Source organism: Lissotriton helveticus, chromosome 5_1 (genome assembly GCF_964261635.1).
Source record: "Lissotriton helveticus chromosome 5_1, aLisHel1.1, whole genome shotgun sequence".
Lineage (NCBI taxonomy): Eukaryota > Metazoa > Chordata > Amphibia > Caudata > Salamandridae > Lissotriton > Lissotriton helveticus.
The window spans coordinates 1,021,110,311-1,021,133,943 of NC_136065.1; the positions used below are offsets into that span (position 1 = coordinate 1,021,110,311).

The 23,633-nt window shown below is 44.1% G+C and overlaps 1 protein-coding gene across 1 annotated transcript in view; it reads left to right on the forward strand.

Moving 5' to 3' along the window:
* COX15 (cytochrome c oxidase assembly factor COX15) overlaps window positions 1-23,633 on the forward strand; it is an 86,427-nt gene that overhangs the window by 15,161 nt on the left and 47,633 nt on the right. The window contains exons 4-7 of the mRNA XM_078643548.1: window positions 579-765; window positions 10,240-10,407; window positions 17,207-17,288; window positions 17,842-17,996. Of these exons, the coding sequence (XP_078499674.1) occupies window positions 579-765; window positions 10,240-10,407; window positions 17,207-17,288; window positions 17,842-17,996 (592 nt within the window). The remainder of the gene's footprint in view (window positions 1-578; window positions 766-10,239; window positions 10,408-17,206; window positions 17,289-17,841; window positions 17,997-23,633) is intronic.

Consider the following 23,633-nt stretch of genomic DNA (forward strand, 5'->3'; position numbering starts at 1 on the left):
TGCTATAGCTGTTTCTAGGCCCGACGTAAAAACTGATCTATGAATGCAGATTTCCATATCATACAGAAATGCATGAATTCACTTAGCATTTCAAGCACACTTTTTAAAACCTTGGTATTTCACTGTAAAACGAGTGCACTTTTTGTGCTGAATGCACAGATTCTCTGCTGTTTGCTGGCTTTGCACTGAAAATGCAAATGTCTCCACTTCCCAAACAATCCAGTACACAGTGTACAATTTTTGTTTAAACATGGGGCTAAGTTCTGAAACGTAGACTTAGTGCCGTATCCTTCTGCATAGGAAAATATGTTCTCTATGAATACAGTCCTTTGTCATTACATATAGCTTTTCACATCTGGCATTGAAAAACAGTCACCGGTATGCATTTTAGAACTCTTTTTAATTTCTCATTATTTTATCCAGACAGGCTTGTAATTCATATGAAAAATTCCACCCAATTGTTGACTATTGTTCAATAATAATGTATTGTGAACTTTGTGTATATTTACGACTTAACAAAGTTGTGATTTGCACCGTTCTACTGTGTTTCTCATTGTTGCTCTTATGTTTCCAATTAGCCTGAACCATGATATGACACTCACCGAGTTTAAGTTTATCTGGTTCATGGAATACTCTCATCGGATGTGGGGTCGGGCAGTTGGGATGGCGTACATCCTGCCAGCTGTCTACTTCTGGAGAAAGGGTTGGTTCACTCGTGGTATGAAAGCCACTGTTGTTGGCCTCTGTGGCTTTGTCTGCTTCCAGGTGAGTGATACTTCTTGGTGAAACCTTGAATGTGTATCTTTTAGGCAAAGAACCTCTTGAAATGCAATTTTCTACACTTGAGGTGCATGACAAACTAAAGAGTGGATTGGAAAAATGTAGAGAACTGAGTGTGTCGTATCGGGTATGTGCAATTAAATTAAATCACCAGGACGGTGTAACAGGAAATGGTGTGCTCTATAAGAACTTCATCTACATTTAAAAAAAAAAAATCCTCATATGATGCATTTTTCACTTAGTAGCATGATTTTGGACGTAGTCACTCATCTTTGACATATCTAAAGTGTTATACATATAAATATTCATTTATTTGTACTGAAAAGCACTATAAAGGTAAAACTTAAAGATGTTGTAAGCAGCGTGGCAATTATTCTTAGACACCAGTAATATGTAGAGGGCTACACATTGCACTGTAAATTTGAGGTAATGGCGATAACTTTTGCTAATGATAAAGGTTATCCTTAAAGGTTGGGGGATAAGTACATGTCACACCTATTTCATACTGGTAAATAACGCATAATGTCCAGTGGTACCAAACAGAATTCTTAAATGTGTGTTAGTTTGGTGTTAGGAGCTATTCCTTTTTTGGTTTGATGCACGAAGCCGTTTTGCCCTTGCAAATAAATCTAATTTGATAAAATGGTAGAAAAATAACAGTTTTGTATTCTAATGAAATCCAACAGTGTACACCTCTACACTCACCCTCGCTCTCACATCCCTTTGGATGGCACTTACCTTTGGAGGCTTATTGCATCTTACGTTTGTTCTTGGAGGGAAAAAGTATTGCATACTCATACTGTTTTCTTTATCACCAATTCCTCCCACTTGCTAATACAATTCTGTCCTGATACAAGGCTAACTTTGAAGGTGGATCCAATATATTTATAATGAGTCCATTGTACAGCAAGAATAAATGCGTGGGTCTTCTTGATGAATGTAGATCTTCTGGACTAGCAAGAGGCTGTGAAAGACCCATTTTTAGGTCTCGACCTACAGCATTGCTTTAGCAATGCGTGTTACTCCAGCAGCCTCAGCAAAGGTATACTGTTAGTACTGGGAAAGCCTGAGAAGATCCAAACCCAGGGGAGCCGGCTGTAGATACTTGCTCCAGTAATGCCTCCAACAAAACGTTCTTATTTTTTTCCAAAAAGATTGATGTAATTGAAATCAAACTTGAGGCAGCTAGTGAACACCATTACGTTAGAACTACGAACAGAGGGGCATGTTGTCGTGCCTATGTAACTCACTTTGCCAATTCTCCCCATTCTTTGTGAACTTTGTAGTTCTGAGTTTCCCTGGTGTATATTCTTGGTGCTCTGCTGCCTGCCCTTAAGTGGTCACTTTTGCTAAGATTATTTGATTGTTGCTAGTGTAGAGAAACCGTTGTTGCCCTAATATCTCCTGTGTAGATTATCCGTGCAATTTTTGATTGCCTGAATTATCTATTTTAATTTGATTTCTCGTACTAGATTGTTTAGTTTTCACCTAATTAAGTTAAGAATAAATGCACCTGATTAAATTAATTTTAATGTGGTATGGGCCTTGTTTTTTGTATGCTGTTTGTTGTTTTGTGGTTGTTAAACAACGCATCTATACATGTTTCTCTGAGGATTTCCTTGTCAACCAAAGCTGTTTGTCCCTAAACAATGCTGTGTTGGGCAGTGTACAGACTCGGCTACAACTCAAATCAACACTGTGGTCCCTCTTATATAGCTATGCAAGTTTGTCAAATACATGTTGAGCATCCTGAGGCCAGAGCAACATCTCTAACACCTTGATACTACCACTGCACCGCTAGTTGCAGCTGAAGTATCAATGTTACGAAGATATTTTTATTTTATCTGGAAAAGGAAAGGTCTTTGTTTATTTCCCAAATTCTTTTGCTTGATAGACATATAGAAAATTAATGGGTAAAGCATAAAAATTAGTGTTCCATATTTCAAGGACCAACATAAAAAATTGCCTGCCGTATCATTATTTTGCCACATTATAGGCAGGGAGCTAAATGATATTGTAAACATGTTGTAAACTGTGCTCTGATGAACTGGCATCCAATAAATGGTGCATAGACCTAGCAACTCTTATTTGTGGTCCTACAGTCCCACATACACCTTAAAAGATGTACCACTGCATTTCAGAGTCAGTAGAGGTTGTACAATATATTAAGTTAGATATGAGTATGCCTCCTTTAGCGTGATACTCGTAGGCAAGCCAGTATACGATAATTTTCTTCACAGCCAACATCGGTACATTGCATTCAAACAACTGGATGGAGACTGTGTTTGCTGTAGTTGCAAGGGACAGAATCACAAGCAACTGTGTTATCCACATATTTGTTTTCCACAAAGATGTTTAGTAATTGTCATAGAAGGATCCTCACAAGTCGAAGTGTTGAACACTGATTTGAAAGGTGCCATTACAACAGCCCTTTTGCTGAGATATCTCGAAAGAGTTTCACAATTCCAGCTCATATCCTCCAATAATAACCTTTAAAAAAGTATTCAATAAAAAATGTTGTTTACTATATCAAAGGCCAGGCTGGGGTCCAAAATACACAAAGCCACAGTATATTTTGTATCAACCTCTTTGCAAACATAATAAAAGACCGAAAGAAATGATCTACTCTGTGAGGCAGGTTTGATATTGGTTTAAAATGCAGGACCCAAGGTGTCTAGTGAAGGTAGAATGAACAATAAAACTAGAAATCCTTGGTAACCCTACTCAACTATTCTGCAAAGTAGTGTTGATGTTGCAAATATGTTGGGCTACTATTGGGTGGCCAGCTGCAACCTTAAAATTGCTGTGCATACAGAAGCCCTTGGGTAATCCTGAAAATCTACTGGGACCTGCAAGTTCCCTGAAATGTTTGAGTGCTCCTATTTCCCATTTGCATGATGATGTTTCACTAATGACTCTGTAGCTGCAATAGCCTAAAAATAGTTTCTGGGGCTTTTGCCTAAAAAGTAACAGTGTGTTGCATTAAGGGAGAAGTATGGGGTGCTGTTGCTTTAACAATTTAAAAATAATATTCTTGTGTTGGGCTTTCTATGGTATTCTTAGTGTTACACGTTTTCTTTTCTTGGCATACTAAAACGTGAGTATATCAGGGCATATGTGATGTATGTGCCATTTAACCATGGCTGCTGTACTGTGATTTCCACTTATTCTGAAAGAAAATCAGAAAGCTGGTCAAAGTGTAACCTGATGTACTGGAACAAGCTTGTCCAATGCCAGTGTGATGTGAACCTACAATAGAACAAAGTGAGATCAGACACAATGTCAGTGGGATCAAGGCAAACTATTGAGAATGGTTTGCTGAAGAAGGCCAGAGTTCTATTAAATTAGGTTGTTGTCAAGGCTATACCAATTAGTTCAGGAAAGATACTTGCCACTAATACTAGTTGCTGAAAGTATTGTAGGACAAAATGATTAGCCAATGCCAGGGGTCTGGGTGTAGCTACTCGGACATTTGCTTGCCAAAGATTACATAAGGATTTGGGGCCAGATGTAGGAAAATCGTATTTACCGATTCATAAATACCGAATTTTACCGATTCGGTATTTATGAATCGGTAAATATGAAGGAGGGAGATTTAGGAAGAATCTGTAATTGAATTACCGATTCTTTAAAATTCGGTATTTACCGATTCGGTAAATACAGAATCAGTATTTCCTATTGATTCCTATGGGCTGTGAAGCCCATAGGAATCAATGGGAAATACCGATTCGGTATTTACCGAATCGGTAAATACCGATTCCTGCAAGGGTGCAGGGGGTGTCACTTTGACACCCTCTAGCACCCCGAATACAGGCATGTGTGCCATGTGGCACACAGACATGCAGGGCATGTCTGTCTGTCACATGGCATAGGTGCGCATGCACACATGTGCATGCACACCTGGATTCGGTATTTTACCACCCAATTGGATTGGGTGGTAAAATACCGAATCTGTAAGGCCTTTGGGACTCTGAAGAGTCCCACCTACATCCGAAAGTTACCGATTCGGTAAATTTACCGAATCGGTAAAATACGGCCCCTACATGCCAATTCTTAAATACCGGTCGGTAACGGCCGAAACAGGCCGTTACCGACCGGTATTTAGGCTCCTACATCTGGCCCTTGGTCTTTAAGTTGTTGGGGGCCAGAGAACAGTTGAGAAAAAGCAATAGCCCTAAACCCTGCAAAACTATTCTTAGGTGAAGGAACATTGGGCTCGTCAACCCAGACATTTAGATCACATAGGTAGGCATGGCTGGGTATGTTGGGTGATCTGAGCAGATTTTATTTATTTATTTTTGTGTTTTATAGAGCACAAACTTGACCCGTGAGGATATCGGAGCGCTTTACACGGTATACAGTGGTGAAAAAACAACACGTTTAAAGTGCAGAAGTATACAAAATCAACAAAAGGAAGGGAGGGCGGGGTGCTGAGAACATAGGGGAAAAGGGGCTACAGGTGTATGGTTACAATCATAGTTAGTCAGTAAAAACAAAAGTCCCACATATTCTCGTCAGGGAGAATTGGTGATCTGTGGAAGAAGCGATAGTCTTAGATTCAACTAGCACAATGTGGTGGTTGGAGGCAGGCCTTGGGCGAGGAATTTAACCACGAGGAAGGATTTGGCCTCTTTTTTGAAACCTACTAGAGAAGGGATTCTTCTGATGGCGGGTGGAAAGGAGTTCCAAATTCTTGGTGCTGCTCCGGTGAATGCCCTATTGTAGGTTCTTTTTTTCTGAAAGAAGGCACGTTGGAGTAAGAGGTTTCTAGCAGACCGGGATTTCCTGCTTCCTTCAGATACCACTAGTTTCTGTGCCAGATAAGCGGGGGGTTTGTGTATAGAGCCTTGTGTGTAATGCATGCCAGTATCAACTGAATTCTGGCCTCAAGAGGGAGCCAGTTTAGCGCTCTCATGTGTGGGGAGATGTGGTCGAATTGCCTGGAGCCTGTGAGTAGTCTGGCGGCCGCGTTGAGGCAGGCTTTTAGAGTTGCTAAGGAGATCTTGGGTAATCCTGTGAGGGTGGAACAGCCATATTACAGTCTATAGATGACTAGTGCTTGAACTGCCATTTTTAAGTCCGGAGCATCGATGAAAGGTTTCAGCTTCCATAGGTAGCTCAGGTGGAATCTGGCTGCTTCAGCCATCGAGTTAATGTGGTCTTGCATGTTCAGGTTACAGTCGAGGATTATGCCCAGGGAGTTGGCAGAGTCCACAATGGTTGGCGGGCAGTTCAGGGCTGTGATGGCCTTGATCCACATCTGAATCTCCGGATTGGCTTTTGATGGGGAGATCAGGAGAAATTCAGTTTTCTTTGCGTTAAATTTGAGTTGGTTATTGGCTAGCCATTGGACAGTCAGTTTTAGGGTTCTCATTCAGTGAGAGGATCTCCTCTAGCGAAGAGATATTGATGTATATTTGGGTATCGTCCGCATACATACTTAAGAGATGTTGGCGGTATGCAGAACTTCAGTGAGTGGCTCTAAGTAAAGATTAAAGAGGGTGGGGACAGGGTTGAGCCTTGGGGGACTCCAACTGTGACCGGGGTGGAAGCTGATAGGTTGCCGTTGATGAGGAATCTCTGGGAGTGGTTGTGGAGGAAGAACCTGAACCATTGTAGGACCATGCCATCCAGACCCATCCTGAATCTGAGGCGTTCAATTAGTTTTTCATGGTTGACCGTATCGAAGGCAGAAGATAGATCAAGGAGGATTAGCAGGCAGGTTTTGCCTTGGTCTAGGGCTTGAAGGGCATTGTCCATGTTGTTTCAGTGCTGTGCCCTGGTCTGAATCCAGATTGTAAGTCATCAAGTAGGTGGAAGTTGGTGATGTGCTGATTTAGTTCCTGTTGTACACACTTCTCCAATACTTTGGCTAATAGCGGGATATTGGAGATAGGTCAGAAATTGTCAGGGGAGGCTGGATCCAGTGATGGTTTTTTTAAAATAGGGAGGACTTGGCCGGCTTTCAAAAGGGTCCGGAATCAAACCCTGCTGGAGAGAGGCATTGATTATTGTAGTCCAGCAAGGAACGATGGATTGGGAGGGGGCAGCAAAGCAGTTGGAAGGTAGTGGGTCATTAAAGTGGTTATTAGGGTTTAAGGTAGAGCGGATATTGGAGATGGAGTCTTCGTCATAGTATTCGAAGTCAGTCCAGCGGGCTTGGTTTTTAGGTGAGGCCAGAGGGGGTGTTGCAGAAAAAGGGGGCAGGTCAGGAAGGGGTTGAGAGTAGGTGGTGGTACTATGTTCAATTCCTAATGCCGTGATTTTATCAGCGAAGAAGGAGGAGAATTCCTCTGACGATATTAGAGATTTGGGGGATTCTTTCAGTGTTTTAGACAATTTAATAGATTGGTGTTTTACCAGTTCAAAGAGCTTGCAGGGTCTATTCTTGGCGTTCCCCAATTCCGATCTGAAATATTCTTATTGGGAATTCAGGATGTGCTTGTTGTAGGCGTTTCTCACCTGGCGGAGAAGTTTCAGATGCGTAGCAGAGGGGTGTTGTCTCCAGATTCTTTCAGATTGCCGTAGGGATCGCCTCTCCATGTTGAGGGAACCGGTGAACCAAGGGTTTCTAACTTTGATGTGTGTTCTTTTTAGTTTGAGGGGCAAGGTAGTCCAGAATGTTTGAAATGGACGAAGTGTAATGTTCATTTGGGTCGCAGACCGTGGTTCCCACAGGGAAAGCCAGGACGGGTTCCCCAGCGGTATACAGCGCCGGCACGCCCCTTTGCTGGGGTAGCTGTGCGCTTTACAAGTATACAACATTTAACATTTTATGTGCGAAAGGGGGGGTGAGATTTGCAGCAAGCCTCTAGTTTCATACGGTTGAGGTTCTTAGTGTCTCTGGTCCAGCGTTTGGGAATCACCGGTTGCGGCGTCTTTGTCTTGCGGGTCCCAGGTAAAATGAAGGAGATGGAGTGGTGGTCAGACAAGTCTCATGGGTCTATGGAGATAAGCTAGTCTGAGGATTCCTTAGAAATGATCCAGTCAAGGATGGCCCCTTTTGAGTGGGTTGGCAGAGAGCAGACTTGAGTCGGGGCTTGGTCGGTTAGGAGGTCTTTGGTGGCGTTGACGTTGGGATCTCTAGTGTCATTCCAGTGCAGGTTAAAATCACCCAGGAAAATCTCTGTGGCATTGGAGCAAATCTTGGTTGTGATGATTTCCAAGAGGTCATCGGTGAAAGAATCGTTTGAACCTGGAGGGTGGTAAAAAATGTGCAAGTTTCAAAGGTGTAATGAGTTGCTGCAGATGGAGAGTGCGAGGTATTCGCATGAGTTGGTGGAGTCCGCCGAGAGTTCTGTGACAAGAAGGGAGGATTGGTAGATGCAGGCAATGCCTCCTCCTTTCCTGTTGTAATGTCTGTCCAGTCTGGCGATGTTGTAATTGGGAGGGACTAATAAGTCCAGGCAAGGGAAAGAGTATTCATTGAGCCAAGATTCAGTTAGTATAGCTAGGTCAAGGTTTTTGTTCAGGATGAGGTCCGCAATATCAGTGGCATGCTTGACAGCTGAACGGCAGTTGATTAAAAGACCAGATTGGGGGGGTGGGTCTGGTGGAGTGTCATGAGTCAGGACGGACAGAGATACATGCGCAAGGTTGCTTTTTACCACACTTCTGTTATGGAGGGTAGCAGGCCTGTTGGGTTTGATGGTAACCGTGTTGATGGGGTGTTCAGGACTCGTATCTAGTGGACGGGGTGTGGCTTGGACAGAGTTGTGGTCTTGGAGGATGGCTAGAATTTCGTTTCCTGTGAGGTCTAGAGAAATAGAGGTGACGGTGGTAGAGTTGTAGGAGAGTGCGAGAGCGCGAGATTCCTCCTCTGAGAGGCGGCAAGGCTGTTTGCGCGAGTGGAGATGTCTCAGAGGTAGTGGGAGTGGGTACTTGGGGGGCTTGGTGTTCGGTGGGGGAGGGGGTAGGCGTGGCTTGAGGTTAGCAAGGGAAAGCTCGACAAGGTGAAGGAGGTTAATGAGGTCCAGAATGGAGCTATGAATGCTTTGGGTAAGTTTAGCCGCTCTGGAGTGCAGAGTTTCAAGATTAGTATAAGCTGGGGGTGCTAGAGGGCAGGGGTTAAAAGGTTCAGGGGCATGTAAGGGTGGAAGGGGAGGTAGATTGGTTTCAGCAGACTCCAGGGTTTTTGGAGGAGTACCTAGCTCGCGATTTTGGTGGGTGGCTGGTGGGGAGGTCGGATGTCTAGTGGCGGCTCTGTAAGAGGTGCCGAGCTGTAATGGTGAGGGCGATCAGTGGTGGGAGCCATTGGAGGGCTAGATCGAACTGAGTCCGGGGTCATTGGGAGCGTACCAGTCTCCTGGTTGGTGGGGGTAGTTGGGAGGGAGGGGATCGAGGATATAGGGGAGTGTCTATAATCGGGGTCAGTAGGTTCGCTCCAGAGTCCGTGCCTACCTTTACGATGCCAGGATGTAAATAAAACATAAAAGTTAATTTCAGAATGTGTAAGCATATACTTACACAAGACCCTGCGAGAGCTAGGAATAGAATGTGCTTAATTTTAGGACATAGGAATTTATCTTTGAAAATAACCAGTAGTCTTCCATTTATTTGCCCTAACTGTGGGTTTTACATGTCCTTTTACCCAGAGCAAGGATTCAAAGGTACTTGAGAGTGCATCGGTAGAACATTGTTGGATTTCCTGGTTTCCAAGAAGGTTTCCACATTTCCAAAGATGACTCTCAGGAAAGTGCAGAACTTGGGAGTTTCTTAACCGATCAATGTGTCTTCTGCACACACCTATATCATGTACATGGTGCCATATGACCGTAAAAACACTGCAGTTGCTTGACAATATACCAAAGTCGAGCCAAGGGCGCATTTAAACTGGTGTAGTGTGTGGTGGTGAAGTAACACAAAATCAGCACAAACATTGTGGATCCCTTGCCGCAGTTCAGTGATGTACTGAGAGGTTGTTTGGTATAGCCATTGATAAAGGCTTTGAAGAAGAAGATAGTTGTGTTTTTTTGGCATGGGGCTCCAGTATTGTTTTCTTATGTGAGTCAGGCAGTTGTCATTCTTAAAGTCTCTGCCTGCAGGCCTCAGGAATGACAGCGTAAGCAGTTCTAGTTTTGAGACTGGAACTAGGCTTGGATTCTAGCTAGGCTAGTGCTTAATGATTTTCTCTCCCCATCTATGTTCTTGTTTTACTTGGGTAAACTATCTCTGATCATATGTTCAACAAATAAAATAATTACAAATGCCCAGTGTGCATCCTTTGCTTCCAGTAAAAGCTTGGTCACAATGTAAAACTAGATTGTCACTAACTTGATTAGGAAGCCCTCCGGGTTCAGCTAATTTGTCTACATTTCACTTGCAATTGCAATTTCCCTTAGTTTCTGTTGCAAATTTAACCTTTCATTGTGTTTAGTCTAAGTGATTTAACATTCTCAGCTATGACTTTGATAGTGAATCTAATGGCTAAACTACATGTGCACCAATTGTTTCTCTTAGGGGCTGCTTGGATGGTACATGGTAAAGAGCGGATTAGAAGAGAAGCCAGATTCTTATGACATCCCACGGGTTAGTCAGTATCGCTTGGCAGCACATTTGGGTTCTGCACTAATACTCTACTGTGCCAGTCTTTGGAGTGCACTCTCCTTGCTGCTCCCTCAACACACGGTAAGAAGACATGTTGTAGCAAACAAATTGCACAGCTGCATCTCATTTTACGTTCACCTACAAGCAGAAGTTGTGGTCTTATGAGGTTGTCGGAGGGAGGGTCGGAAATTAAAGCTAGGAGGCCGTAGAAGTTGTGCAATTTTGACAAGATTTTTACTGAGGTCTTTGAAAGTGGAAGGGTGGATGCTGGGAAACAATTATTGGTTACGAGGGTCTTGAATTCCGGATGTAGTGCGGCAGAGATGGGATGGTCAAGATGTTGGGGTCAATGGCTCCTGCTTCCAAGTCGTGAAGTCCTTCTTACTGGTGGTGGTTCCCCAGGATACTCAGAGGGAAGAGAAATAAGTTGCGGTAAGTATTCTGGGTATTTGCTTGCTTCTGTACTACCCTTCACCTATCTTGGTGACAACCGTGCTGTACCGTGGACACGACGGTGAGACATGTGAGGGAAGGGCGTGCCGGGATAAGGAAAAGAAAGTTGTGCAAAGGAAAAGGCAGCGAGAAATCAGCTCATTCAGGGGTTTGTGTGCCTAGTAAGAATGAGGGTGGGTCAGTGAGGCCACAATAAGGACAGGTCTGGTCTGACGATTTCCTGTTTTTCAATGTTCAAACAGATACCCCCTCCCCGCACACAACTAAAAGAAAATAAACAATCCGCACTCAGGCAAGGGCACCTTACATAAGACACAATGAGCTGTTTTAATCAGAGCTCTGACTGTACACGCCCAGGGCTGCTCTATGACCAACTGGCGGCTGCCCCGACTTAAACGGTCGTCCCTTGTTTCCCCCCCTCCCCCTTTTCCCCAGAGTCCCCGGTCACGATCTACTCACCGCCAGAGCCGTAACTCTTCCTGAGTTACGGCGGCAAGCTCGTGTCTCCCGGGGTATCCACCAGTCCTCGCTCCACGTCTCGGGTTTTTCCGTGGCGGCGTTGACGGTGTGGTCAGTCCGTGGTATTCCTTTGTCTGGTTCGGCAGGATGTTTCCTCGTCCCGACGTCTTCCTGCTTGGTTCCTGCGGCATCTTTGGTTTCTCCATCTCCATCCGCACCGACTTCCGCGTTCGCCCCGTCTTCTCGCAAGAGGTTTCTTTTCTCTGCCTTTCTCAGCGGGGATTGGTCGTCCTCATCGACGCTGTCTGTCATCCTGCAGAGGAGAAGGCGTGAGGAGTTTGTTAACCCCTCCGTGACTGGACCCTTTTTCCTCTTCATGCGAATGCCAAGCCCCCTGGTATGCAGCATTCGGTTCTCGTCCGGGCACCCTCTGACAGAGGCACAATCAAGTAATGTAAAGGCAGATCAGTAAATGTTACCAGATTTCCTTTCACTACTCTGCTTTAAAAGGAAGTTTGGCGGGTTTAGCTGGATGCATTTTCTTCAAATAACTTTTTGGGCTTAGGAATCTTTAACTTTAACTTGTCCATGATCTAGTATGGGTATGTTTGTGTGGCAGCTGAAAATGTACACTTCCAAAAACTACACACTTAACTCTTTTGTATCAAAGAAGTGCAGACTTAGAAACAAGTGCTGCTTCTCGAGTTATAAAGGTGACCCCCAAGTTCACAATGACTTACTCCTTGCATCAAACTGTGAGAACAAGAAGTGGAATTTATAACTGATCTCTTCTTTCTTACCTTTTAATATAATATGCCTCTCTTCAAACCTACTAACCACATTATCTTCCCTTATCGGAAAATCAAACCAGTCCAATTTAGTTTAGACACCACTGAGCCTGTGCCTAATAATATTGATTCCTTAACATCAGCTTATGATGATCTTTCTTTAGCTATTTCTGATTTGAAATCCGCCTCTCTTCTGAATCCCTGTCCAGTTCAAATTGCCAAAAAAGTCAATGATATAATCTTCCCATCCTCAGTTCCTCATTGGAACAAGGAGCTGTACCTCAGTCAATTAAATTGACCACTGTCACCCCAATACATGACAACCAACGCTCGGATCCCTTTTTGTGAACCTTTTCTTCCAAAATCATTGCTACCAAGGAAGGGAAAAATCCTGGAAGACCACATTGCCAATCAATTTTGCAACCATCTTTAAAACTAAATTTATAGTGAACTTGCGAGCATGCTTCATCCTGCAAATAGTAAGGAAACCATCATCCTTTCCATTATAGAAGATTTGAATTGGATCAAGGCCATATTAATGCCCTGAACCTAGTCCTGTTATCAGCTTTCAGTGTGGTTAACCATTTTATACTATTTGGCCATGTAAAAGCAGCAGGCATAGGCGACGTCTCTCTAAGGTGGTTTAGATCCCTTCTTTCTGAGTGCACCCAAGCAGTTAGGTTATCACCCTATAGTGCTCAGAGTTTCAGTTCGAATAAGAGTTTTTCAAAGTTTGTCTCTGTCTCCTCATCTTTTTAACATCTATGCAAGGCCCTAAGCGAAAGCCTATCTAAATATAAGAATCAGAAACTCCATGTATGCTTATGGTGCACAGATCCTGCTACCTCTCAATGGAATTTTGACCTCACACTTCCAGCAAACCTTGACATTTGTTTGTAAATTGCATGCATAATAATTGGTTTAAATTGATCATAGAGAAAAAACGAAATATGGTAAGCAATCTTGATATTTACTGACCAGTTGAGATGTTTCCCTTACTCTCTCGGACAACATCTGTTAAAAAAACATTGAGTTAATGTAGACCGTTCTTTCAATGGCCCTCCAAATCTCATCTGTTCTCCCCGCCTATACTCTCCTTCTCAGGATACTCTGGAAAGTAAATGATTCTTAACTGATAATGGGAAAGAGCTCACGTTTTCCCACTCCCTTTACCTAGGGCCCCCTGACTACCTGCCACATAAGTTTCAAACTGTCTAAAATGCTGCTGTCCACTTGATTCAGTCCGCTCTAGATTCTCTTGCGATCGACCTTTGCTTTTTTGCCTCCATTGGTTGCCTGTAAAACAAATTCAGTTTAAGACACTCTGCATTGTTTATATTACTCCCTGTAGCCAACAACTCTCCTTCTTCACCAGGAACCATTTTAAGAATTGTAATCCCAGCCAGACATTTTGATCATCAACAGCTAAACTAGAAGTGAAAAGCTAAACCATAACGATGGACCCTTTCTACTGGCAGCACCTGATCTCCTGTCCCCCCTGAACAAATGTAACTATCCCTCAAATTACAATCGGGATTTGTGTGCACACTGTATGGCACCCACCGTTACTGTGCCTTTTCCCTAAGGAACTAAGTACAAGTAAACATATGCAAAGGTGCACCACAGAATAGTTTTGATTACAATTTTTTGTTAATAAAACAAGCGAGGATGATGTCTTTCTTGTATTTTCAATCTTTATTTTTCAACGTAAGCACCAAACAGCCGACGCGTTTCGTCCCTATGGGACTTCTTCAGTGCTGTTAATACAAACATATTTTCAGTGAAAATCTATTAAAAATAAAAATGTACACATAATGATTAACAAGACATTAACATGACATCCATAACATAAATAGTTTTACAAAACAAATATACTACACAAACATTTTTTTATAAAGGTTTTTTAGGCTAACATCTGAGAACCTACTTAGATAAGCATGGATACTCATTAGCCTAAAGTAGCATTTAATAAAAACACCTTTGGACAGACGGCTAGAGTCTAACTATAGATGAGGGGATTTCATAAATTCCCTAATATTGTCTACAGATATTGATACCAAGCAATTCAGCTAAGTCAATTTAGGGAAAAAAGACTTAGCTGAACAGACAGCAAACTGATTTGGTTGCAACATCACCCACAAAGCAATTGAAGTACACCTCTTCAGTGTAGTCTGTTTTAATCATGTACTTGTGCACATTCCCACAACATTAGTTTACATGTAACTCCAGTTTCCATAAGCAGAAGAAAAATGCATTTGCATGTTGAAGAGAGGGAAAGACATACCTGCTCTGCTCATTTCAACCCAGTAACTGCGGGCCCCAACACAAAAAAACCGACCTGTCTTTCCATTGGATATGAACGGACTATACAGCCCAATCAACCTTACATTCCAATTCTTCCATTTGAGGTTGTACTCAGACCCAGTTGTTCATACGACTATAGGACCATGTAGTACTCTCAGGCCCCCACCTTTAACATGCCCATACATTAATCTATCTCTCTTGTCTACCTTCTCCAAATTGGAAATCTCTGCTCAGATAACCACTAGAATAGGCACAAACCCCAATCCTCGTCTGATCATAAACTTTTTATATATCGGATTCACATTTGAGCGCATCTCCTTTTTTGTTTGGCCAGACCTTGCACTGTAGGTCTGCTTTAATTGTTTAACAAACTTATAAAATATCATGTAAATTCCTTACAATCTTGAAAAAGCCCCAGACCTGCACGCCGCTCAAGGGGCAAAACACAAGTTGGGTGGTTCAGTCTTCCAACTATATTCAGTACCTAAAATATATATTATGAATGTAATATAGACTTTGATTCGAACCACTTCACTGATGTACTGTATACTGTCTACTCTGTCCGCTTTTAAACTGTTCTTAAAACTGTGGGTTCAGGGGTATTGCCCGATTCTAGGGTAGGACAGTCCTGTTCCGGCATTAAGCCATTTCTGGGTAGGGCATTTCCCAGGTCTTCTAGCAAAAAAATATGCTATCTGGCTCAGATTTCACTCAACTCTTGTTTGATGGCAAATTAAAATGAGTTAGGAGGCTTACAGTGACTTCTGTGTTTCTCCTCAGATTTTCCTCTCTACTCAACCCCCAGCAGCAAATATTAAACATTCAGATTCCAGTGTTGCATAAACTCACTATGAAACAGAGAGGTTAGTTGTTTGTGATGCTCATTTTAGAATGAGAACTACCCCAAATGCTATCAGAGATAGACATATTGTTTCATTTAATATGGGAATGCACCACAATAGCAATCATCTTTGTCCCCACGCCTAATAGAGTAGGCACTAGTTTGACTGTCCTGTGTGCCTGGATGCTGGGACAGGTCCGCAACCTTGAAAGCTGTTAAAATAAAACACAGCAAGCACTGTTGATACTGATGTTAGGAAAGAGACACATTGCTCTTGCATGGCTGGGGTAAGGAGCTACCTATGATTGTGAAATTGGTGACTGTTGTGTGGGAATGGTCTGAGGCAGAAACTGTACATAGGAACAAAAGGAGAAATGATTACAAGTTAAGCGATGGCTTACCTAAATATGGATTGTATGTCAATGCCCTTCTTTCAACCACATTATGCACTAGTGTTTCTTTTGTGATACATAACTAAGCATTTGCTTGTAATAATTTTGTGGTTGAGTACAAAATGACCATGTGAATAAATTGATCTTGTACAGTTTGATTATCTTGGATGTTGTAGACACTGTTGACCTACTGCCACATATCAACATCATTTTTGGTTTAGAACGGTCATGAAAGCTTTAACGAAGTATGTTAAAAAAAAATTATTTTCACATTAATTTATATTGTCAATGTTTTAGCCACTTAACTACCATCGTGTGGTATGCAGTCATGTGACTTTTGATTGTAGAGTCCTAAAACTGAAATGACTTCACCCGTTGATGTGGTTTCCAAATATAATACCCTGGCTCCTAGGCCTTACGTAGGAAAAACTCCCAGACAAGAATGTTTAAATATTATCTTGTTTTTGTATGCATTGTATCAGTAATGGTTGTAATACAATTCTTTTTCAAATCACACGTTTCAGCAAATAAATGAAGTATGAGCTTCTCTTTTTAAGTTCGTCTTATCATTTGCATAGATATGATTGGCTTGCCCAGTCCTTCAGCAATAGCAGTTGTTTATTGTGATTATTATGTATGCAATTATTCTGGTCTTCATTTTAAAAGACTACATATATGATTTCAATTGATATGTTTTTTATACTAAAGCTGTCACAATAAAGTGAGTTCAACCTGAGAATGTGTACTTACCTTGCTGGTATAGGTGAAAGGTAAAACTCTCCTTCAAATGTCTCATTTGGCAAATAATACATTTTTTAATTACATGGCCATAGAAATACTTCATTCATAAGTTTATAAATAATCTGAATATTGCCATTGCCAAATGTGTTTCATTTATAATGTGAGTTCTATCATTTGGCTTTCGTTCTTATAAAGCATATGACATTTATTATTTGTTTAAATTTTTTTCTGTTCCATTTCAGCTGCATTTGAGTATTAAATATTCTCATCAAAATTGTTATTTTTCAGACACCCTTTCCCTTCTAGTGCAAGTTTTCACTTGCAAAGTTACCACCTCTTTAACACGCTTTCTGCACACGATCCTTTGTTGAGTAAATAACTGCAGGATCATCTTTTTGTCTGATTTCTAACATTTGTTTCTCGGATTAAATCATGTTATTTTAATAGTTATAGCACTGAAGAAAAGGTATTGTCTTTAGATGAGCAATATCCACATAAAACTCATGAACTGTATACAATCATTTGTTTAGTAGCATTGAATCCATTTGTTCCCTAAATAGTCTCTCTTGTGATGGTTAATGATGGTTTAGTATTATTATTGTTAAATTGGGATACAAGCAGCTAATTGTTTGTAAAACATCAATAGAGACTAATTGAAATTCAGAATCTTTCTTAGTGAAGTAAATCCTTACAAAGGATGGGGTTGGGGAGAGGCAGAGCATTTCCTCCAATCTGTGTTTCATAAATGTCTCTTCAACTCAATTTTTGACGTAGTTGTCTGCTCTCTTTGATTTAGTGTATGGATGTACCGTATGAACATATCTGTGTAAAGTAGCTGTGCCGTGTATTTTTACTACTGTTGGCTTATCATTTAGAGAAATGCCTTCTAATTTTTTTAACAGTTAGCTGAAACACGCAAACTTGTGCAGTTGAGACGATTTGCTCATGGGACAGCCGGCCTTGTCTTTCTTACTGCCCTCTCAGGTAACATATGTTTCACAGTGTACCCCCAAAGTACAAGACTGACCTTTGAAACACAACGAATACTTCTGCAAATTTGCTACAGTAGAAGAAAGGTAGTCCTCAAAAATAAATATGGCATTTTTAACACCTGCTGACTCTTAGTTTAATTTTAACTTGCTCTATCCATTGTATGGGTGCACTTTGGAGTAGTATACTTAATACCCAACGCAGGCAATGCCAGTGTCTATAAATCAATGTTTTTTTATTAACAGTGAGGAACAATTTTACTGGAATTTTCTCCCATAAAGATTGCACTCCTAGCCACGATTGGTGTTGGATATTACCATAATTCCAATTCTAATGCTGCTGGATTTTTTTCTTGGTTAGCTTTACTTGGATGTTGCAGCCCATGGTGTACAATAATTTCTTTCTAGTGAATGCAGAGTGTGCAGGTGTTTGTCTGTTAAGCGTTATTTCCATTGTTCAAACTGTATTTGTATCCTTGTTCTCTTCTTTAAAACGCCATTATACTTTTTCCAGTTAAACATGATAATCTTATGTCTGAAAATTTCAGGTGCATTTGTTGCCGGACTAGATGCTGGTCTAGTATACAACTCTTTCCCCAAGATGGCAGATCGCTGGATCCCCGATGATGTTCTTGCCTTCTCACCAACATTGAAAAATTTCTTTGAGAACCCTACTACAGTGCAGTTTGACCACAGAATATTGGTAATTTATTCAAGCTCTTTCATGCAGACCCCTTTTGTACTGAATATTGTATGAATGAATACATATTTTTGCTTAAGGCTGTTATGATTTAAGGTGCGTCTCCGTATGAACATTGAGTGTTTAAGTGATTTTGAATAGATGTGTTTTGATGTTTTACTTGAAGGTGAATTGGGTGGTGGTTTTATTTCAAATGGTTACAGCTAGTGTGCTCTGTAGTGTGTCTCTGGGCAGCAGCAGCAAAATATCTCCTGTCTAGCTGTAGCGTCCTCAGTCAGTATGTAGCAATGTCTTGTTCACATTGTAAGTTTTATACCACTATCTCTGACCCTCCTCCTAAGCCTATTCTCAACCATTGCATGGAATTACCTCCTAAACAAGATATGAAGGAGGATGGTCATGCCAGTAAACTGTAAAAACTCTCAGTGACATATTCTAATATACCAATCGCTGTAAACACACCACCACAACAACAATTACATGAACTGATTGCAGATTTGGGTCAGGAGAAAGATTGCAAGGCTTATCCCCTCCTTCAGAGCTCCTCCCCATTCAGACTACTAGAGAGTCACAAACTCAAGGATTACACACATACAAAATATAGCACAGCTGCGATCCACCCGCAACCCCCGCTCTCATGGTTTCTTTGGACAGTTACAAAAAAAGAAACGCTTCCAAAATCTCTTTGTGAACACCTACTGGAAAACAAAGTGTCCAAACACACCAGTGTGGGTCTCACAGAAGCCAAGGCTGCAAGATGAATAATGTCTATGGTGCCCTTTCAGTGGTCGTACAAGCCACTTGCAGTGGCATATGCACCAAGATGCCTGGTAATTGCCTCTGGTTTGTTTTCTTCAGTATCCTTGAAAGTGGGGTTCCTACCGTCAGGAAAATTCCAAAATATGTGTCCAAAAGTAATTTCCAGATCCTCTCATTGTCATTTTGCAAACTTAAGCAAAAACATTAAGCCAACATCTTGTAATTTAGAGGCGAACAAGTGAAACTGCCATTTTGATTTTTCTGCAGATTGACCTGTGCATTTTTTCTCACTCCGATATTGCTGAAAGGCAGGTGTGTTTTTTCTGAGCATGTTCAGTTTTGTTATTTAAAGTTACTGGCTAGCATGAGAAGCAGTTTGATGTGGGTTGGATTATCTGGGACTCCATCCATTGTTTTTCTCCTGGATGTACGGAAATTCCCCAGGGCTTAATTCTAGTAAGGCAGAGCTCATCTTCTTCGGAATCCCATCCTTCAGCTCCACAAAATAATGGCCAGAAGAAGTGGGACTTCCCACTGTAGCTGGTGATGCCAATAGAAACCGGGAACTAGATTTGTTAAAAATCTCTCATTTGAAAACCACATTGTAAGTTTAAAAAAACAGTTTTATGTTTTCATCTTGCGTACATGGATGAAAATAATATATCTTCTTCAATATACTCATAGGAAACCTGTAATCCAGGTTTGATTGATCGCTTGCCTGAAATAATGTAACTCTCTCCATAGTGGGCTACCTACCTAATTTTCAAACTGCAGCTATTCAAAATGCTGCGCTTAATGTATTCTGGAACGTTCAACACAAATGCATATTTCCACTCACTTACGGCTACTCCCTAGCTTCCCATTAATAAAAGATGTTGCTTCAAAGCATTAGGTTTCTGGCATAGATATTCTGTCTCCATACTCTTGCTCATTGTGTGCATAAACAGTTTTTAGATTATACTCCTGCTCGAACTTTAAGATCATCGTAGGCAATTTTACTGACTGTTCCACCACCAAGGCACGTAACTCCATACCACTGGTACTTGGATCCACTACTGAGCTGCTCTGCTTCCACAAACTGCTAAAACTAATATTATACCCCATTGTGACTGTCCATTTCTGACTGAATGGTTTGTGATTGTAGGACCACGATCCTCTAAGGGTAATTGTTACTCTCTGTAAATTATAAATGAAATCGATCAAATCCAAATACTTTGATTGATTGTCAAAGGGAAGTATAAATCAATCAATCAATCATGCCATTTGTATAGCGCACTACTCACCCGGGAGGGTCTCAAGGCGCTTGGGGGGAGGGGTATGCTACTGCTCGAACAGCCAGGTCTTGAGTTGTTTCCTGAAGGCGAGATGGTCCTGGGTCAGCCGAAGGTGGATGGGGAGGGAGTTCCAAGTCATGGCAGCCAGGTAAGAGAAGGATCTTCCTCCGGCGGTGGCTCTTCGGATGCGTGGTACGGCTGCGAGGGCGAGGCTGGTGGACCGTAGCTGGCGGGTGGGCGTGTAGAAGGTCAGGCGGTCGTTGAGGTACTTGGGGCCCAGGTCGTGGAGAGACTTGTGTGCGTGGGTGAGGAGCCGGAACGTGATCCTCTTGTCGACGGGGAGCCAGTGCAGGTTCCTCAGGTGGCTGGAGATGTGGCTGCGTCGGGGGACATCCAGGATGAGTCGGGCGGAGGCGTTCTGGATGCGCTGGAGTCTTTTCTGTAGCTTGGCTGTGGTTCCGGCGTAGAGGGCGTTTCCGTAGTCCAGTCGGCTGGTGACGAGTGCCTGGGTGACAGTCTTCCTGGTCTCGGTCGGGATCCAGCGGAAGATCTTGCGAAGCATACGCAGGGTGTTGAAGCACGATGAGGAGACAGCGTTGACTTGTCTGGTCATCGAGAGGGAGGGGTCCAGGATGAAGCCCAGGTTGCGTGCGTGGTCGGTTGGCTTGGGTGCGGTGCCCAGGGCTGGGGGCCACCAGGAGTCGTCCCAGGCGGAGGGCGAAGATCCCAGGATGAGGACTTCCGTCTTGTCCGAGTTCAGTTTCAGGCGGCTCTCCTTCATCCACTCGGTGACGTCTTTCATCCCTTCGTGTAGGCAGGTTCTGGCGGTGTCGGGGTCTCTGGTGAGGGAGAGGATCAGCTGGATGTCGTCGGCGTAAGAGATGATGTTGAGGTTGTGCTGGCGTGCGATGGCTGCGAGAGGTTTCATGTAGATGTTGAAGAGGGTGCGGCTGAGTGAAGATCCTTGCGGGACGCCGCAGATGACTTCGGTGGCCTCGGAGCGAAACGGGGGGAGGCGGACTCTTTGTGTTCTTCCAGCGAGGAACGAGATGATCCACTCCAGTGCCTTCTCTTGGATACCGATGTTGCTGAGGCGCTGGACTAGGGTGCGGTGGCAGACCGTGTCGAACGCAGCGGAGAGGTCCAGGAGGATGAGGGCCACTGTTTCCCCCTTGTCGAGCAGGGTCCGGATGTCGTCGGTGGCTGTGATGAGGGCGGTCTCGGTGCTGTGGTTGGCTCTGAAGCCGGACTGCGAGGGGTCGAGGGATCCGTTCGTCTCGAGGAAGGCGGTCAGCTGTCTGTTGACGATCTTCTCGATGACTTTAGCAGGAAAAGGGAGGAGCGAGATGGGGCGGAAGTTTTTGAGATCGGTGGGGTCCGCTGTAGGTTTCTTCAGGAGGGCGCTGATCTCGGCGTGCTTCAAGCTCTCCGGGAAGGTGGCGGCGTTGAAGGAGGCGTTGATGATGTTCCGGAGTTGGGGTGCGATGGTGGAGTCGGCCTTGTTGAAGACGTGGTGTGGGCAGGGGTCGGTCGGTGATCCGGAGTGGATGGTGTTCATCGTGCGGGCTGTGTCTTCGGTGGTCACCGTGGTCCAGGTGCGAAGGGTGGCGGTGGGGGGCATTGGTTCGACGGTTGGGTGCGTGGGTGGGGCGCCGAAGCTGTTGTGGATGTCGGCGATCTTGCGGTGGAAGAACGAGGCGAGGGAGTCGCAGAGGTCTTGTGACGGAGTGATGTCGTTGGTGCCGGTGCTGGGGTTGGAGAACTCCTTGACGATAGTGAAGAGCTCTTTGCTGTCGTGGGCGTTGTTGTCCAGTCGTTCCTTCAGGGATTTCTTCTTGGTGGTGCGGATGAGCTGGTGGTGCTTGCGGGTAGCGTGTTTGAGGGCGGTCATGTTGTCGGTGGTCCGGTCGAGGAGCCAGGCTTTCTCGAGGGTGCGGCAGGTCTTCTTGGAGTCCTTGAGGTCGTCGGTGAACCAGGATGCCTTCTTGCTTCTGGGTCTGCTGGGAGGGTTCTTTAGTGGCGCGAGGTCGTCGGCGCAGGCGGTCAGCCACTGTGTGAAGTTGCGGGCTGCTTCGTTGGGGTCCGTTGTGTTGGCGGGTGGGCTCTGGCTGAGGGAGGTGGTGAGCTGGTCTGCGGTGATCTTGCTCCAATTCCTGTGAGGTACCTGTTGAGGGTGGTGGTGGGTCGTGGATCTTTTGAAGCTGAAGTGGACGCAGCTGTGGTCGGTCCAGTGGAGTCCGGTGGCGTGGCTGAAGGTGATGTACTTGCTGGAAGAGAAGACGGGATCAAGCGTGTGGCCGGCGTAGTGGGTGGGGGTGTTGACCAGTTGCTTGAGTCCGAGGTTGGCGAGGTTTTCCAGCAGGGCGGTGGTGTTGCGGTCCTTGTTGTTCTCCAGGTGGAAGTTGAGGTCCCCGAGGAGGATGTAGTCAGTGGAGGGGAGGGCGTGCGGGCTGATGAAGTCTGTGATGTCTTGGCTGAATTGTGTGCGTGGTCCCGGGGGTCTGTAGACGAGGGTGCCTCTGAGGGTCGTCTTAGGGTCGGTGTGAATCTGGAAGTGGAGATGTTCGGCTGCGGCGAAGGAGTCGTTGGCGTCGGTCGTGATGCGGATGGTGTTCCTGTGGACGATGGCGATGCCACCTCCCGTCTGGTTGATGCGGTCCCTCCTGATGATCTTGTACCCGTCCGGGATGGCGATGTCGGGTGCAGAGGAGGCGTTCATCCAGGTTTCCGTGAGGAAGTCTACGTCCGGTGATGTAGCGTCGAGGAGGTTCCAGAGTTCCACAGCGTGTCTGTGGACGGAGCGGGTGTTGATCAGGATGCACTTGAGGTGGTTGCTGCTGGTGTTTGTCTTGGCGGGTGCGTGGCAGGTTCGGAGGCAGGTGAACTTGCAGGTGCAGCAGGTGAAGGGTCCGTGGGTGCGTCTCGGGGTGGCTCGGCAGCAGGCGTGGGTCCGGCCAGCATTGAGTGCGTTGAGAGTGGTGGCGTCGTAGGTCAGTCGGGTCGTCTTGCCTCGGCGGGGAGGGCCAGGGGTCCTGGCGCGGGCCAGGCGCGGACGGGTGCAGACGGGCTTACCTTAGGCGCTCATCGGCGCTCCCGCTGCGCACGGTCGCTTTCGGGGTGTCATAAGTAAGGAGCTGGGAGGGAGGAGCAGCTGGGTGGCGGGAGCGGGGCGGCGAATGGAATCACAGGGGGGCGGGGCTGCAGGGAGGCAGCGGCGGGAAATTCCAAGAAGCAGCGGGCAGGCTTATTTATTCTACAGATATCAGTTTAAAAATATTGCAGTAGAAATGTCCAAATTTAGGATTTGCAGCTGAAATTGTTTCCTTTTTTTACATGGACACTTTTTTTATTAACCAGAACATTTTTGCCTATTGATCATCTGGATAGCTGATTTTTTATAACATTAAAACACTCGACTTTTTCTTGTTAAGGTTGCATGTGTAGTCTTTGGTTTGGTTTACATTGAAAGCCAGTCTATAGCATTTGTAGACATTTATGGCTGTGATCTGTGAAAGTATAGTGTATAGACATGCCTCCCCCCTATGCTAGAATTGCAGTTGTGAAACATTCCCATGCCTTTTTCGGATTTTGCACAAAAAAACAAAAG